Genomic DNA, 17,382 nt, shown 5'->3' with positions numbered 1-17,382 from the left:
AGACTAGAAGGCTTATTGCAGCCAGAAAAGTGAGCATGATAGAAACTATCCAGGCTATGTTAACACCATAAAAATTACATACAGTTATTAAACCTGTGTTTCCTGAAAAGCTCGAACACAATTTTGCAGCCTATGATTATGCCATGGGGCTAGTCTATGAGCATTCATAGGTATTGACCTAAAAATGCAATACCAACTAAAAAAAGAAAATTTGATCCTATCACTAATATCTGTTTAAACACAAACCAAGAAATAAAACATCACAGAAGAACAACCACACTCAAAGCCCAAAGGACTTAAGGTGAGAACTAATAATCCTTAAATGTAAAAATATTAGTATCAGTGAGTATTTTTAATAGGCAATGCATTTCATATGGGTAACGGGAAACAAAAAAAAAATGCATAATTTGGCTTCAACGAAGTCTACAGTCTGGTAAATGTTTACTTTAGGTCCGCAATATTTTCTTAACAAGAAAAAATGCACATTCTTACACTATTTGATGTCCTGAAATCAGATATGATGCTTAACCCGCGAGTTGCTGGGGGGGGGGGGCGTTAAACGCCCCCACTTTTTTCGCCGGGCCATAGCATAAAAACGGCGCGCCACAGGCGCGCCAAATTTTGAGTACCTGTAGGGAATTGATTGAAGTTTATTGTGACGAAGTTTCAAAAAAATCGTTCGGAAAATTTTTGAGATATCGAGGTTTTAGTGACGTCATGATTTCTGAGTTTTCGACCAAAAACGGCATATGTTCAAAAAATCATATAAAATCACAGAATAGACATATAGACATGCCGTAAACGCCATTAGACTGCCAATACCATGGAGAATCAAATGGTTATCTTCGATTATTGATTATCGTTCCGCATTTTCCAAAATCTTGAACTGAATCTTGGCAATTTCTCGTGACTACTTCACGACCATGATACATGAATTTCTTAAATTGAACTTTTTTAGCCAAACACGTACACATATGATAAAATGAATGTCACCATCGTGTTCTACGCCCCAAATGACCCATAAAACATGTGTCACAGGCTGCGAATATCAGTTTTTATTTTCGGGGATATGTGCCTGCCCGGTTGACCTGACCTTGACCCTGACCTATGCTTGACTGACCCCTACATGGAGCTGACACTCTTGTAGGCCTTATATGATGGACTGTGCACCGTTTTGACAGAGTTTATGACGAGAGGCGCCCATTGCGAAGTCCTGAAGTCCATGCTACTGAAAGCCCGATTTCAGGTGTTTGACCTGACCTTGACCTGACCTGTGACCTCAAAATTCAACTTTAAAGTACTCATCTGAAGCGTCTCGTCGCGTTCTTTCGTTTGCCGCCTCGTGCGTTTCGCTGCGCCTATTGGTTCTCGAGTTATCGGCTGGGGGCGTTTAACGCCCCCCCCCCCCCCAGCAAACGGTGGGTGGCGAAATACCCCAGCAACTGCCGGGTTAAATGCATCAAAAATGTAAAATAAGATACTAAAACCCCAGCGCATTACACCGCACTGCTGCACAATACACACTGGAGAAAGCATGCCTCCGCGACGAAAACGAAACATACAACGTTGCCCTATAAAAGAAAAAAATGATGCGGATATTCATTAGTTTTTGACGTTATGAAAATGACGTCATAATACCAAAGCACAAGAAAACGGTGGATAAAAAAGAGAAAATATTTAGCAAAGGTAATAGAGCATGAGAAAATGATCAGAACATAACCAAACCTTACCTAACCTGACCTAGTGATGTTTGCCTACTGGGGGAAAAGGAAAAAGTGACTTGCATGAATAGATTGCAAGCAATGGTAAGTCAAATATTTTTATGTTAAGTGGTTATGCATCAGGCTTCAGGCCTTCGGCCTGAAGCCAGATACACAACCACTTAACCTAAAAATATTGGTAAATGTCAAGTTTAAGTCCTAAGAAGATTTCATTGATAAATTTTTCATATTATAACATTATTTGACATCCTGAATCCAAAAATGATACTCATATGTCTCGCAAATAAAAGAAAAAAACATAATCAAACCTGACCTAACCTTACCTACTTACCTATAACCTACCAACCTACAACCTACAAACCTACCCTAACCTAACCTAACCTACAAACCTACCTACCTACAACCTAAAACCTACAAACCTACAACCTAACCTAACCAAAAACCTAAAATTTTTGCTGTTTCATATTCGTATCAAAAGCGCCACAGTTGTAGTTAGGACCTAAACTTGACATATACCAAAATATTTGACTTACCATTGCCTGTAATCTCTCCTAAGGCATTGCCTTCGGCACTGCACCGCTCCGCCGCGATTATTTTGATGTCACTTTCCTTACAATTTATTATCATCTGTAATTTCGCTCAACCTTGGTTGGACCATTTGTAGCGGGTGCGCCGCCCAGACGGTCTTTTGACGCGTGCAGTTCCGGTAGGAGGAGTCAGGAGGTGGGGCCATTGGTGGTGATACTGGTGATACTAGTGTACTGGTGCTTTCAAATTGATTTCTAGAAGGAATAAGTATCAGAAATGAAATCAGGAGGTCTTAGAGTATCGTGTGAATGACTTTTATTTACCCGTTTTGCGGACCTTAAGTAAATAAATACCAGTCTACTTACCATGTGACACTTGCTGGTCATGATCATGATGCTTGGAATCTGAGAAGAGGTTCAAAGCTTGGACAGAAGATGCCAGTAATCCTTTTAAATACTGCTTGTTAAAAACAAATTTTTCTTGATTCTCCACAAGCTGTTTGCTAAGACACACATTGGAGGCTTCAGAAGTGTCACAATCATTTGGAAACACTTCTTCTCCATACTCTGCATTGTATTCAAGCCCAACCATCGTGACATAGGCACTTATATTAAATCAAATAAATAAGACATTCTCACAATAATCCACACCCCTCAGCGACTGATATCGCTCGGCGACTGTCAGCGTGAAGAAAAACATTTGGTTTTGGACCTGTTCGCTAAAAGATTCACCTCGAAGAACGACCAATCTTGTCCAAAAAAGCGTCCAATCGTTGATGAGGTTGGAGTGACCGCCAGCAAGCTGCCTAGCAACTGATGGCTGAAATATTTTCGATTGAACAGCTGTCTAAATTTAGTGGGGACCGTCAGACTGCGAGTATTTTAATCTAGACCAAGATTTTTGCTACCATATTTAAAGTTTTCCCTTCAAGCACAAGTAAATATCATTGCCAAAGCGTGTAAAAACCCCTTGAAGGGGTAATACCCATTTGATACCCATTTACCCATTTGAAAACTGAATGTGCGGGACAGAGGGATCACAAAGTATGTTATAACATAGACGGGGTGTAAAAACGTCTCCCACCTGGCCTTAGGTTGCTTCGAATGGCCGCCTTGGATAGGCCGCCTATTTTCTTACTTTAGTGACCGTCCTAAGCTCTCTAATTGTTTTGCGACCATTTTGCTAAATCCACTTTATTCTTTCTCTCCAGAGAGTGATCTCTAGTTATTCTGCATTCTCCTAAGTCATAAAAATGAGACTATCCTTTTTTGCCCTCGTTCAGTCCGCGGAAACGTTTTCAGCCCCGCCCCCCGCCCCTTACACCTACCTACCTATTTGCGATAGCTCCAGAGCGCTTAGGGTTAGGAGCGAGAGAGTTAGGTACAGCACGTTTTCCCCACCAATTAGACATCTTCCGAAGAAAAATTAATTCTTTGCTCCAAATGTTGTTCTTGTTGAGAGCTTTTGATTGCCATTTTCCCCGTCTTTATACCGACCATCGGTTTGCAAGCTAGACAAGGGGCAGAATCTGCCCCCCCCCCCCCAGCAGGGCGCTTATGGCTAAACAGCCAGGCGGGGCGCGGGATAAAGAACTTTCTTTGGTACGGCTTTTGTTTCCGTAGTTCCCTTATCAACAGAGTTACACGGGGGGGGGGGGGCAAAGACGCCCCCGGGCTGCGGTGGTTGGGATTACCCTCGGGCCCGTCCAGGCTAAACAGAAATCATTTCAAATGCCTCTTGATAACTTAACCTTCCAGGCGGTGGGGGGGGGGCATTTTTTGCCCCCCCCCCCCCTAGTTTTTTCGATATATCTCGAGAACCGCCGCGCCGATCGTCACCAAACTTTCGGTACCCTCCCGGGAGTAGCTAGCGCACATAGTGACCAAAAATTTTTCCAAAGGCTATGATAGGTTGGCCGCTAATGAATTTCTGCCATTTTCGACCCCAAAAAAAGGTTTCGCGGGAAGAGCTTGTCGTACTGCGCTGTGGGTAGCGCGTGGCTGGACGGACGGTCTGTGACAATCTATTGATCTGTGGCTGATCTATTAGAGTGTCCGTCCGAGAGCCGTACGACGGCTGACAGAGCCTGGGGGTCGCAAACTGGTGTGGTAACCGTTACGCCCACCTGGGGCGCCCGAGTCGGTACGGCACTTGCGGTGTCGTAACCGGATCGGCGGGAACCAGCAGAACGCTGTTGGACCGGAGGTGAAAGTCGGAACCGAGCACTCGCCCACCAGTGGGCGTCTGGTCGAGCAGGTCTACCCGCTAAGGCAGCCTGAGCACGAACCAAAGGCAGGGTCCGATCAATGACCGTGGTCCGACCAGGGTGTCAGCGCAATGGCCAGTCAGAGGCGTCTTTAAGGGCGCAGAAGCCCACCTCGGTCGACTGTGGCCGGTGCAACCTAGTCAGGTCGTTTGTGTGAATCTCCGTGTTCTTCCCTCGCCTCAGAGTAGCCGCTCTTCTCCAAATGCCCGAGCCGTTTTCTACGTGTATTTGTCTTGTAGCGAACAGCAGAGTCGAGAAACGAATTGACAATGTCGCCGAAAGCCGCGGTCATATGCTGGCCGTCCCTAGTACTACCAATATGCCCGCAGGCGCGACGAGAGACAAGCTTAACGTATGAGTCACCGTCCGGCTGCCGGGAGAGCCCTTACCGCGACCTTTGTTCAGTCATGACGTCACGACAATGGGCTCCTAAACGTACGGGCAGCGGCCGCCTCAGGGGTGCCGCCGAATGACCTTCGCACGACACGTTCTATAGCGTATGGCACAGCGGTTACTAGGAAGGTTGAGGCCAGCGGCAGGCCGGTTTACAAATAACAAACAAACTTGACGCACAATTGGCAACAGGTAACAGATTGATTAAAAAGGCGGTGACAATATAAATGAAAATGACAACATGAAATGACAAATCGCATAGATGACACATCGCATAGATGATAAATCGCATAGATGATCCCTACAGTACCCCCTCGCCAGACATGTCGCGGACAAAAGTGACATGTCGATATCTTACCGGAGGTCGTATGACGCGGCCGGAGCGTGTTGTCCGTAGTATCGGCTGAGGCTGCAATGGTGCAGCGTCAGCCCGAGCGACGGCTGCAGGGCGAGCTGGTGCGTCACCGTAGATCAGAAGCTCCGGGCCGCTGGGCTCATTGCTGAGCGGTGGCGCGGCCGGCGGGCCGCTGGACTGAGTACCGTGCGGCTGCACAGTCGGCAGGTCAGACTGTCGATGACCGGATTCGTCTGGCGTCTCCAGGAAGGCGGCCTTACACCGGTCGATGCTGATGACTTCCTTTTTCTGTCGACGGTCGATGGTGATGGTTTTGGTGGTCCTTTCGGTAACCGGGAACGGTCCGTCGTATGGAGCGTCCAGCGGGTAGCGGTGACAGTCCCTGCGCACGAAGACGTGTGTCGCCGTCTGGAGTGCCGTCGGGACGTACGTGGCGCGCTGGACCGGACGTGGGAGTGTCGGCCGCACCTGAGACATGGCGCGCTTCAGGTCCTGAACGAAGCCGGCCGGTGATGCTGCTGAGGCTTGGCTGCTGATGAAGAACTCGCCGGGAAGCCGCAGTGAGGAGCCGTACACCAGCTCGGCTGACGTCGCCTGCAGGTCCGCCTTGATGGTGGAGCGTATGCCCAGGAGCACCAGCGGCAGCACGTCCGTCCATGACGTAGCCTGGTGTGCACGGAGGCTGGCCTTCAGCTGGCGATGCAGGCGTTCCACCATACCGTTGCAGGCCGGGTGGTAGGACGTCGTCCGAGTTCGCTGGCAGCCCAGGAATCGCTGTAGCTCCGACCAGAGGGCCGACTCGAACTGGGCGCCTCGGTCCGTCGTGATGATGGACGGAACGCCGAATCGGGCGACCCAGTGCTCGAGGAAGGCGCGGGCGACCGTGGTGGTGCGGATGTCCGGCAGAGGGATGGCTTCTGGCCACCGAGTGAACCGGTCGACGCACGTCAGGAGGTACGAGTGCCCTCTTGACGGAGGCATCGGGCCGACGAGGTCCACGTGGACGTGGTCGAAGCGTTGCTGAGGTGGCTGGAAGGTGCCGACGTCGGACTTGGTGTGCCGGCCGATTTTGCAGCGCTGACAGGCGAGGCAGGTTCGGGTCCAGCGGCGCACGTCGCGATCCATACCGGGCCAGACGAACCGCTTAGAGACGAGCTTGACGGTAGCCTCGACGCCAGGGTGCGACAGGTCGTGCAGAGCCTTGGCGAAGGGCCGGCGCAGCGCCCCTGGGAGGACCGGCCGAGGCGATCCGATGGACTCGTCGCAGAGCAGACGGAGTCCATCGCCGACCGGGATGTGGCGCAGGCGCAGTGAGGTGTCTGAGGCCTCGAGGTCTTCCAGCGAGCCGTCTTCGGACTGGGCCTTGGCGATGGCAGTGAAGTCGGCGAGCGGGGGTCGCGGCTGGGCCACCATCGAGACCGTGCGCGACAGCGTGTCGGCGACGATGTGGTGCGTCACGTTGTGCTTCACCGGTGTTGGTCCAGGTTTTGGTGAGGTCACATCCGGGTACCGGGCGAGGACAGCTGCGAAGCGAGCAGCAGCCTGCTCCCGGACGAGACGCACTCCGATGGAGCACAGCCTTGACCGCTCGGCGCTGGCGCAGACGGTGCCGTCCCGCAGGAGACGCTGGTTGGCAACGTCCACGACGAGGTGATGTGCGGCCAGGAAGTCGGTGCCCAAGATGGGTGCGGTGACGTCGGTGACGAAGAATCGATGTTTTAGGCGGTGCTGCTGACTCAAGGTGACGTCCAGCAGGCAGGTGCCGTGCACCGCGATCGGTGAGCCGTTTGCCGCGACGAGCTGCTGGCCGACAGGAGCAGGGGTCAGCGTAGACCCGTTGGGCAGGCAGCGGCGAGGCAGCACGCTGACCTGCGCCCCGGTGTCGACTAGAAATTGCCGGTCCGTCTCCGTGTCCCTCACGAAGAGGAGTGGCGCGGCAGGAGGGGCGCCCGTGCTTTGCGCCATCAGCACGGGGCGCCTCAGTTTTCCGAGGCGATCCAGGAGCACGGCAACTTGCATCGGCGCGCTTGGGCGCCGAATCGCTGGTGGTACCAACACAGCGTGTCGTCGTGCGGCGGCGTTGAAGGACGAGCCGGTGACGGGCGGCGAGACTGGCGAGACGCCTGGCGCGGCCGGGAACGGCTGCGGTCGCGTCGCACGGCGTCCTCGAGTCGTCGGTTGCTGGCTTCCAGGCGCTCCATCTTAGCGACCAGGGAGGCGATGACGGTGTCCAGCGCAGGGGTTGCAGCTGGCGCCGGGGCTGTCACTGCAGCAGCGATGGGTGGTGCCGGCTGTGTGTACGGCTGTGCCGCGATCGCTGATAGCCGTGGGTCCGGTCCGCTAGCTTCCAGGTACCGGTCGGCCGCTTCTGCCAGTGCGTCAAGCGTGCTGTCGGCTGGCAGGAGGGCGAGGGCAGCACGGACGGGCTGCGGTAGCCGTTGTTGAAATAGGGTACGGAAGAGCTCCGTATCAACCGGGGCGTCCCCGGCTGCGGCTAGCTCGTTGCGCATTGAACGCAACAGCGCCGTCGGCTTCTGATCGCCGAGCTGCTGGCGGCCGAGCAGGGCTTGTAGTCGGTCGGCGCGTGACTGTGCCAGGCGGGCTTGGAGCGCCGCACACAGCACGTCAAAAGACCGGGATGACCGAATGACGTCCTTGACCTGGACGGCGATGTTGGCGGGGAGGTTTGCGACGAGGAGCTTAAACCTCAGCTCGTCGGAGTCGACCCCGCTGACGTCGAAAGCGCACTGCACCTGCAGTAGCCACAGGTCGGGCTCTTCCGGAGAGTATGGTGGTAGCCGGAAGCTAGCCATGGGCCGATGAGTTGACTCGGAGGCTGAAGCTGGAACGCTGGCTGGGTCTTGAGCTGCGGCGCCGGACTGTGCGCTGTCCGCCGGCATGACGAGAGGCTAAGGTCGAACAACGGAGATCACGTCGGGGTCACCAATTTGTCGGACTGCGCTGTGGGTAGCGCGTGGCTGGACGGACGGTCTGTGACAATCTATTGATCTGTGGCTGATCTATTAGAGTGTCCGTCCGAGAGCCGTACGACGGCTGACAGAGCCTGGGGGTCGCGAACTGGTGTGGTAACCGTTACGCCCACCTGGGGCGCCCGAGTCGGTACGGCACTTGCGGTGTCGTAACCGGATCGGCGGGAACCAGCAGAACGCTGTTGGACCGGAGGTGAAAGTCGGAACCGAGCACTCGCCCACCAGTGGGCGTCTGGTCGAGCAGGTCTACCCGCTAAGGCAGCCTGAGCACGAACCAAAGGCAGGGTCCGATCAATGACCGTGGTCCGACCAGGGTGTCAGCGCAATGGCCAGTCAGAGGCGTCTTTAAGGGCGCAGAAGCCCACCTCGGTCGACTGTGGCCGGTGCAACCTAGTCAGGTCGTTTGTGTGAATCTCCGTGTTCTTCCCTCGCCTCAGAGTAGCCGCTCTTCTCCAAATGCCCGAGCCGTTTTCTATGTGTATTTGTCTTGTAGCGAACAGCAGAGTCGAGAAACGAATTGACAATGTCGCCGAAAGCCGCGGTCATATGCTGGCCGTCCCTAGTACTACCAATATGCCCGCAGGCGCGACGAGAGACAAGCTTAACGTATGAGTCACCGTCCGGCTGCCGGGAGAGCCCTTACCGCGACCTTTGTTCAGTCATGACGTCACGACAATGGGCTCCTAAACGTACGGGCAGCGGCCGCCTCAGGGGTGCCGCCGTGACCCAAACTCAATTTTTAGCAATTCTAGACCTTGTAGCGCAAAACAAAGACCACCATTAGACTCCCCGTGACGAGCTGCATCGAATCGATATCCAAGTTTATGCACAAATATCAACTTTGAAATTTGACCTTTTTTGACCTGACCTTGACCTGACCTCCACCAGAAAGTGACCTAAACGGTACCTGATGGTCTTATAACCAACACCATTGAGTTGGAAATGAAAAACTGGCCATAAAACATGCATCGCACAACCTTAGTAAAGTTGGGTTCATGTGGTGACCCTTGGTGACCTGACCTGTGACCTGACCTGGTATGACCAGTGACCTCTAACAGCAACATATGTACTAGACAACTGACGCTCTATCGCTGATTTTCGACAAAATGCGTTTTACTCGGTGTTATAGCGCTTTCCCTAGAAGCCCCGTGAACGGTGAAACATTTTATCTTTGACCTGACCTGTGACGTCATCGGTGACCCCGAGGTCAATGAAATTTGAGTTCCTTCAACAAATTTCACAGGGCTTTCGAACGCCGTTTGAATTTTCCGGATCCGTCCAGTAGTTTCGGATATACGGGGGGGGAATTCCCCCCCCCCCCCCACCGCGCGGAAGGTGGCCGGGAGGCCCATCGCCTCGCCCGTATAGGGGGTCGAACGGACCCCCCATGGTTTTTCGCGAATAACTCGCGTAAAAAGCGGCCGATCGCGACGAAACTTTCAGTGCCCTCGCGTTAATCAATTTTACACCTACTCTGAAAATTTCATGACCCTGACCCCAATGACCTTTGACCTGTGACCTACTTTTCGAGACCATGTTTGGCCGGAATCGCGATTCGGCGCATGTCGGCTCGCATTAGCCGCGCGTTTGCAGTCTTTTCGTGGTTTCAAGCGTTCAAACATGTGATATGATGTTGCCCCCATGCGTTAGGGTGGGTGTCAAGGTCACCTGAAGGTCAGGTCAGGTCATTGACCTTTGATGACCTCGGTTCACTTTTTCGAGTTTTACATGTTTCTAGGCCTGTTTTTGCAGCTGAATTCGAATTTAGCAACCATTTGAACATTTACGAAGTAGTTTTGGTGCCTTCGTAACATGCTACGAAGCTGTCAGAGGCGGTTGACACCTACTAGGAATACCCGGCAGGACCCCTACTGGTTGACCTGACCTGACCTGACCCGACCTGGACTAAATGCATGAAGACATCATCTGTGATCAAAACTAACATGATATTCGTGATCAGCACCCCGAAAAACCCCGTAGCAGCCACACTTTACGACGTTCTAACAGGTCCCGATTTTCCCGACTTTTGGGTCATTGACCTGACCTGCAAGGTCAACCAATGACCTAGGACCTTAAAATTAGGTATCATCGGCTTCCTCTCGTCACGGGCAACACGCTCGTTTTTTCCGCGAAGCTCTAGCTCGATCAGGGGCGAAACGGCAAGGGGGGGGGGTCCAACGGACCCCCCCCCCCCTTATACGTTCGCGGCTGGAAAAACACTAATACGGGCGAGGGTTAAGCTAAAGACGTTAGGCGAGTCATATGTAAAGATATGTGTAGATATATGACGTCATTAAAGTACCTCAGGCCGGTGCTCAGCGGAATTTTCGCCGGGCCGGGCCGGAAATGGTGCCTGAACCTATAGACCCGGGAACAGGGGGGGGGGGGCAGCGGGGGCGCTTGCCCCCCCCCCCCCCCCCAACTTGGGAGCCGAGGGGGCGGTGCCCCCTCAACATTGAGGCAGCGAGAAAAGGTCTTTCCTCCCTTTTCCGGACTTCTTTCCTTCTTGTTTCCTTTATGCATCTAAACATCAACACACGGCATTTTCCTTGCCATCTGAATGGTTTCTGCTGATACAGTATCAATTTGACAACATCTGCTATTGTCATCCCGCTTTGAGTTGGGCCTGACCGTGGCAATACGCTTGGCAGGCCAGTTTTATACTGGACCATTTTGAGTCAACTTTGAGAAATGCATAACGTACAACGGTGGTAAAATCGTTGCAATAGGTATAACGCAGTTTACCCGCTACGGGTGTGAGGGAGGGGTGTGGGGCAATGAGTGCACTGACGTGGCGCCTTCGGTATGGGATGGGATGCATGGGATACATTAGAGGGCCGGTATGGGATTAACCCGCGCCCCGCTGGGCTGTTCAGCCATACGCGCCCTGCGGGAGGGGGGGGGGCAGATTCTGCCCCCTGTCTTACTTCCGAACCGATGGTCGTAGAAAGACGGGGAAAACGGCAATCGAAAGCTCTCAACGAGGCGAATCTTAACCCTCGCACGACCAGGCCATTTCTCATAACACGAACGACCAGGGGGGGGGTTGTTACGACCCCCCCCCTGGCGTTTCGAAACGGAAGGTCGTAGAGCTTAGCGGAAAAAACCAACGGATTGCTCTCAACGAGATCTCGCGATTGGTGGTATATTTTTTGGTCCTAGGTCAACATTTGACCTACTTTTGACCGGTCAAAGGTCAAATTTTCGGAAAAATAGACTTTTTTCAACTTTCGGCGGCGATTGCGGCAAAACGGTGGGAGATATCGACTTGAAACCTTCACTATCGTGTTCCTTGATCAATTCTCTATCGTTTGGTATGTATTTCGTTTCCCTAGCTCTAAAAATGGCGCGTTGGGAGCGCCGGAAGTCGGCAAGGTCACAGTCGGCGGCAGAAATTCGAAAAATCAAAATTTAAATTTTTGAAATCTGATTGTATTTTTGGATTTGGGAGGTCCATTTGCTCCCTATAGAAGCTAATATTGCTGCATATTCCCATTGAGGTGACAAGAATTAGCAAAATAGTGGTTCGGGCGCTTTTCAAAAATAGTACCGGACGCTGTTCCTCTTGTGACGTCATAGCTCCGTGACCTGACCTGACCTGGTCAAATTTCTTATACCATATGATAGCCAATACTTGCCCCAACATGCATGGGAAGTTTCATCACGATCCATCAACCGATGTCCGTACCACCGGCAGGAAACCTCGGGCGTTGGCACTCAGTTTGTGAAAATCCGGCCGGAGGCTGTACCTCTTATGACGTCATAACTCCGTGACCTGACATGACCCGATCAATTTTTTTTCGGCAAAAGATGCGCAAAGGTTGCCCCATAGGGTATTGAAAATTTCAGCCCGCTACGACAAGCCGTTTAGCGTGCACTTCGAAAAAACCTCAGGGGGGGGGGGGGGTTGATACAACCCCCCCCCTAGGCGTTCTAGGGTTAAGAGCCCAATTTTTTTTTGCTTAAGTAGGTCAGAGGTCAGGTCAAGGTCAGGTCAAGGGTACAAAATGCAAGTTTCTACAGTATCGGCCTTGCACCGTAATTGCCGAAGAATGGACTGAGACTGATTGCCCAAAACGTGTTCTTAGTCTACCAAGACAATATTCGTTGCATACAATATCATTCAAAGGTCAAGGTCAAGGTCAGATCAGGTCAGATCAGGTCACCAAAAACAAAATATAGAAAAGGGCATGTGCGACACATGTTTTATGGGTCATTTTATTCATAGAATTCAATAGGCACACCCAATTAGTGATATGGACCACCTCTGGATGAATTTCAGGTCGAGGTCAGGTCAAGGTCAGGTCAAGTGAGGTCAAATTTTGAAATTGGTTGTTAAGGCCTAAAAAGGTGTCTATCTGATGCAGTTTTTCACGGCGAGTCGAATGGTGCTATTTTTGTTTCCGTACGAGGTCTAGAACTTCCAAAAAATTCATTTTTCAAAAAAATTATGTGTCGTGACGTCATAAAATTTTGAATAACTCCCATATTTTTGAACCGATTCTTCTAAAAATTGGTATGTAGGTGCACATAGACCACTTCTCTGACATAAATTCCGGTTTTTTCGATACACCCAAATTTTTGGATTTTATCATTATTTTCCCAAAAAAGTCGGTTTTTTGAAGAAAAAAAATGGCCAAAATCCAAAATTTTCAATAAACCGAGATAGCCATTTGATAGACAAACTAGAATCACGTATAACTTTTTGTAACGTCTTGATTCCTTTAAAAATGAAGATGTTAGCGGCGTTTGAAATTTTGCGATTTTTGAGGCGAAAATGGCGAACATGACGTCACTAAAACGTCATTTTCTCAAAAATTTTCGACGGATTTCGCTCAAATGTTCAGGGAACGTGTCAAATTGATGTATGATAACGTACTGAAAGTTTGACGTTGCTGGCGTAACGCGTTTAGAAGTTATTGGCGAAAAACGGGAGGGGGGCAGATTCTGCCCCCCCCCCCCAGCGGGGCGCGGGTTAAAGCTCAGCGACACTAAGGGCATATGTGGTGCCTTCGGTTATCGGCAGCACCCTCAGAATCACCGGCGTAGGGCCCTCAGAGCCGCCGGAAAGGGGCCTTTATGTAGAGGCACCGGTGTGGGGCCGTCATGCAGGTGCCGGTGTGGGCGCTCAGAGGCGCTATAAGTGTGATTCTCTCAGAGGCGCCGATGAGGGTCCTTACAGGCGTTGCTGTGGGCCCTCATAGACGCTGGTGTGGAGCTGTTACAGACGGGTGTGGGGACTTTAGAGCTGCTGACGCGAACTCTCTACAAGCCGGCAGGCGGCCTCAGTGACCGGCAAGGGGTCCTTAGGCCGGCAGAAGAAGTCCTGTGGCCTGTGGGGTCCTTAGAGACCGGCATTGTACATACGTCAGACGCCGGTGGGGCCCTCAGACTCACCGGTGTGGGACCCTCAAAAGTCACCAGTGGGTGGCCTTCAGATGCACAGGTGTTGGTTGGGTCCTCAGAGCCGCCGATACAGGGCTTAATTTTAATAGGCATTGGTGTAGGCACTCAGAGTTGGGGGTGTGAAACCCTCAGAGACACCGGTGTGGGCCCTCATAGGCGCCGATGAGGGCCCCATAGTTGCCGTTATGGGGCCCTCAGAAAAATAAGTGGTGGGACCATCACAGGCGGGAAATGCCCCTAGAACTGGCCCCTCATAGGCCGGTAACGACTCTCGGAGGCCAGTAACCTACTTTAACCCGGCAGTTGCTGGGGTATTTCGCCACCCACCGTTTGCTGGGGGGGGGGGGGGCGTTAAACGCCCCCAGCCGATAACTCGAGAACCAATAGGCGCAGCGAAACGCACGAGGCGGCAAACGAAAGACCGCGACGAGACGCTTCAGATGAGTACCTTAAAGTTGAATTTTGAGGTCACAGGTCGGGTCAAGGTCAGGTCAAACACCTGAAATCGGGCTTTCAGTAGCATGGATTTCAGGACTTCGCAATGAGCGCCTCTCGTCATAAACTCTGTCAAAACGGTGCACAATCCATCATATAAGGCTTACAAGAGTGTCAGCCCCATGTAGGGGTCAGTCAAGCATAGGTCAGGGTCAAGGTCAGGTCAACCGGGTAGGCACATATCCCCGAAAATCAAAACTGATATTCGCAGCCTGTGACACATGTTTTATGGGTAATTTGGGGCGTAGAACACGATGGTGACATTCATTTTATCATATGTGTACGTGTTTGGCTCAAAAAGTTCAATTTAAGAAATGTATGTATCATGGTCTTGAAGTAGTCACGAGAAATTGCCAAGATTCAGATCAAGATTTTGGCAAATGCGAAACGAAAATCAATAATCGAAGATAGCCATTTGATTGTTCATGGTATTGGCAGTCTAATGCCGTTTACGGCATTTCTGTATGTCTATTCTGTGATTTTATATGATTTTTTGAACATATGCCGTTTTTGGTCGAAAACTCAGAAATCATGACGTCACTAAAACCTCGATATCTCAAAAAATTTTCCTGCCGATTTTTTTTTTACCACCGAGGTGCCGTGAAAGGCGCAAGAGGCGCTCAGAAGCCGGCGTGGGGCCCTTATGGAGATCTTAGTGTGGCTATTTAGGGCCCATGAGGTGCTCTAACGAGCCCCATGGGGCGGTCAGCGGTTTGACCTTCAGCGGTCAAATGGCGCCGCGGGGCCCCTCGGACCCGAAGGTCCCTTTGAACCCGATGGGGGGGGGGGGGTACGTGTCCCCTTAGACCCCTAGCTACGCCACTGTTTCATATGCATCATGTCAGGTATTTTAGGCTCACCCCCCCCCCCCAACTTGAAAATCGTTCCCGGGCCCCTGCTGAACACCTCCCCCCCCCCCCCCCCGTCTAATTTGACTCCCGGGTTTGGGCCACATAAGTGACATATGGTATGCGGCGTTCGTAAAAGCGTCAAATGAACCATAAAAACAGTAAACACTCAAATCAAGTTTTTAGAGCCAGGTCAAAGATCAGGTCACCAGAGCATTAGGGCTCATCAAAGGTCGAATTTTGCTTATGTCATTGCTTTTTGACAAACCGACATATAGCTCGGGAACGAATAGTACATTCGTGCTAGAAAACGTGCGCCATCGAACCCATCAAGAGTCGTTATTGAATCATATTAATTATAATGAATCATCAACAGTACCTATCATTGAAAAGCGCATGACTGCAGCGCGCCGGAAAAGCGCATTTGATAGCTCGAATGCAAGCGTACATACATAGGTATTCGACAGCGCTTTCGAAACTTTTTTCCTATTCATACTCTATATAGAATACCCAAGACAGTTAGGATAAATGATAACAATAACACGTCAAATGTATATTTACACACACAAAGCTTTCGGTATGAAAATACCTTGATCACTGTGTTAACAGAAATGAGGACAGAAATTGTCACCGGCAGCTTGTACAAAAATATAAAATAGCACTCGAAAAATAGATCACAATCACGAGATTATCTATCGGGGTCCTGCCACTAAGCTTACAGCGCATGTTGCTAAAGTTATAAATCCAGTCCTAGTATTGATGGTATCGCGTTCTGATATGTGAGCCGCTTCTAAGATTTTTTCGTGTCGTTTTTCGTGCGCCCTTCTCTAATAATCGAGTTGCTCACCAGCTCGGTAAATGATGAGATTGTTCGGCATGTACGACGATTGCGTTCGATGTTCGATGAAACTTAAGGTCACTTTTATTTTTATAATAAGAGATATTAACCTTACTCTCATATTAGCCAAAAGATATAAAGTTTCAAAAAGACAAAATACAGTTTCGGGAGCTTTCGGCTTTGCGCCTTTATCAACCGTTATCATGATAACGGTTGATAAAGGCGCAAAGCCGAAAGCTCCCGAAACTGTATTTTGTCTTTTTGAAACTTTATATCTTTTGGCTAATATGAGAGTAAGGTTAATATCTCTTATTATATTCATAATGTCTCTCAAAACTGTGCTAAAAACCTTTCACTTTTATGTTCTTTAAGTCTCGTTTCGACCCCCCTCCCCGTTTCTCCCACGTAGCTTTTGATACACCCACCACAAGGAATTTCGTATACTGTGTTATATCATCCATGCTACAATTTTCGGAGAATCGGATGTGTCGGACGTCTCTTTCGGTCTTCGTTTAATCATCTCGTGTATCTTCGTTCCCGTGTTCGTTGCTACTCGTACGCCTGTCTTCTCCAGTGATTTGGAAATAACCTCCGCGGGTCGAATTCTGGTGACCGGAGCCTAAACGGAAAATGTCACTCATGCTGCATGCCAGTTGAACCGCGTCGTTGACCTCAACACATGCAATGCGTTTTTATCGCTCTAAAATGTCGTTAAATATTATTCAAGATTTACAAGGCTGGGCCATGGGTGCAATTTTTCGCCTCAATATGCAACAAGCAATTCCACCCAGTTGTACAATGTTTTAGAGGGTTCAGAGCGGATTTTTTTTTTCATAAAATGTAGAAATTTGAAGACATGCTATAAGGGATGAAACTACCGTGGATGTTTTTCATTTTAACAATACGCATCGACTGATATACACCATGATCTTTTCCAGTCACGTCATGACCTTGACCCTAGGTCAAATTTTCAGTTGACATTTTATGGAAAAATTAAAACTGACTGACGTGTCTCGATAAATGGAAATCGTGCCGGTAGAATCAATATTCATTATCGTTCAGTATTCTGTGCCACAAGTTATAGCAGAAAAACATGTGCAGAAACGTCAAGTTGGACGCTTACGTTACGACGTTTTGAACGCCGTTTGCTGCGTATCGCTATGTGGCCCGGGGGCCAGGTAAGGTTGCGAAGTTAGACGGAGGTGGATATCTAAACCTCACCATCCCGGGCACTGACATTGAAATCCAGGATCCCCAGCGGAGCACAGAATAATCATTTATTGAATTATTAGGCTGCACGCTAAAAGACGGAACTGAACTTAAGAGGACGAAACTCCTTCCACTCAACTAAGTAGATATCAGATAAGAAAGAAATTTTTCGTTTCCTTATGGTTCCCTCGGTTTCTACGTAAGGTTCCTGCAAAGTGGTAGTTGTCTTTGAACATATGTTGTGTGTAGTTTGTCATTAGATAGTTTTTTTTTTTCTTTAGATGGCTGGATAAAAAAGAGGGTGAAACACAATACATTACTGAAAAAAGTTGG

The 17,382-nt window shown here is 50.1% G+C and overlaps 1 protein-coding gene across 1 annotated transcript in view; it reads right to left on the bottom strand.

The window, feature by feature from the left end:
* Positions 1 to 2,948, bottom strand: part of LOC122363288 (dual serine/threonine and tyrosine protein kinase-like) — a 50,013-nt gene extending 47,065 nt beyond the window's left edge. Inside the window, exon 1 of the mRNA XM_043332374.1 lies at positions 2,615 to 2,948. Within this exon, the coding sequence (XP_043188309.1) occupies positions 2,615 to 2,840 (226 nt within the window). The 5' untranslated portion in view covers positions 2,841 to 2,948. The remainder of the gene's footprint in view (positions 1 to 2,614) is intronic.
* Positions 2,949 to 17,382: the final 14,434 nt, after the last annotated feature.

The sequence above is a fragment of the Amphibalanus amphitrite genome, unplaced genomic scaffold (assembly GCF_019059575.1).
Source record: "Amphibalanus amphitrite isolate SeventyFive unplaced genomic scaffold, NRLGWU_Aamphi_draft 000613F_arrow, whole genome shotgun sequence".
Taxonomy (NCBI): domain Eukaryota; kingdom Metazoa; phylum Arthropoda; class Thecostraca; order Balanomorpha; family Balanidae; genus Amphibalanus; species Amphibalanus amphitrite.
Note: the sequence above shows the minus strand (reverse complement) of the source record. Positions and strands in the feature narration are given on the sequence as shown.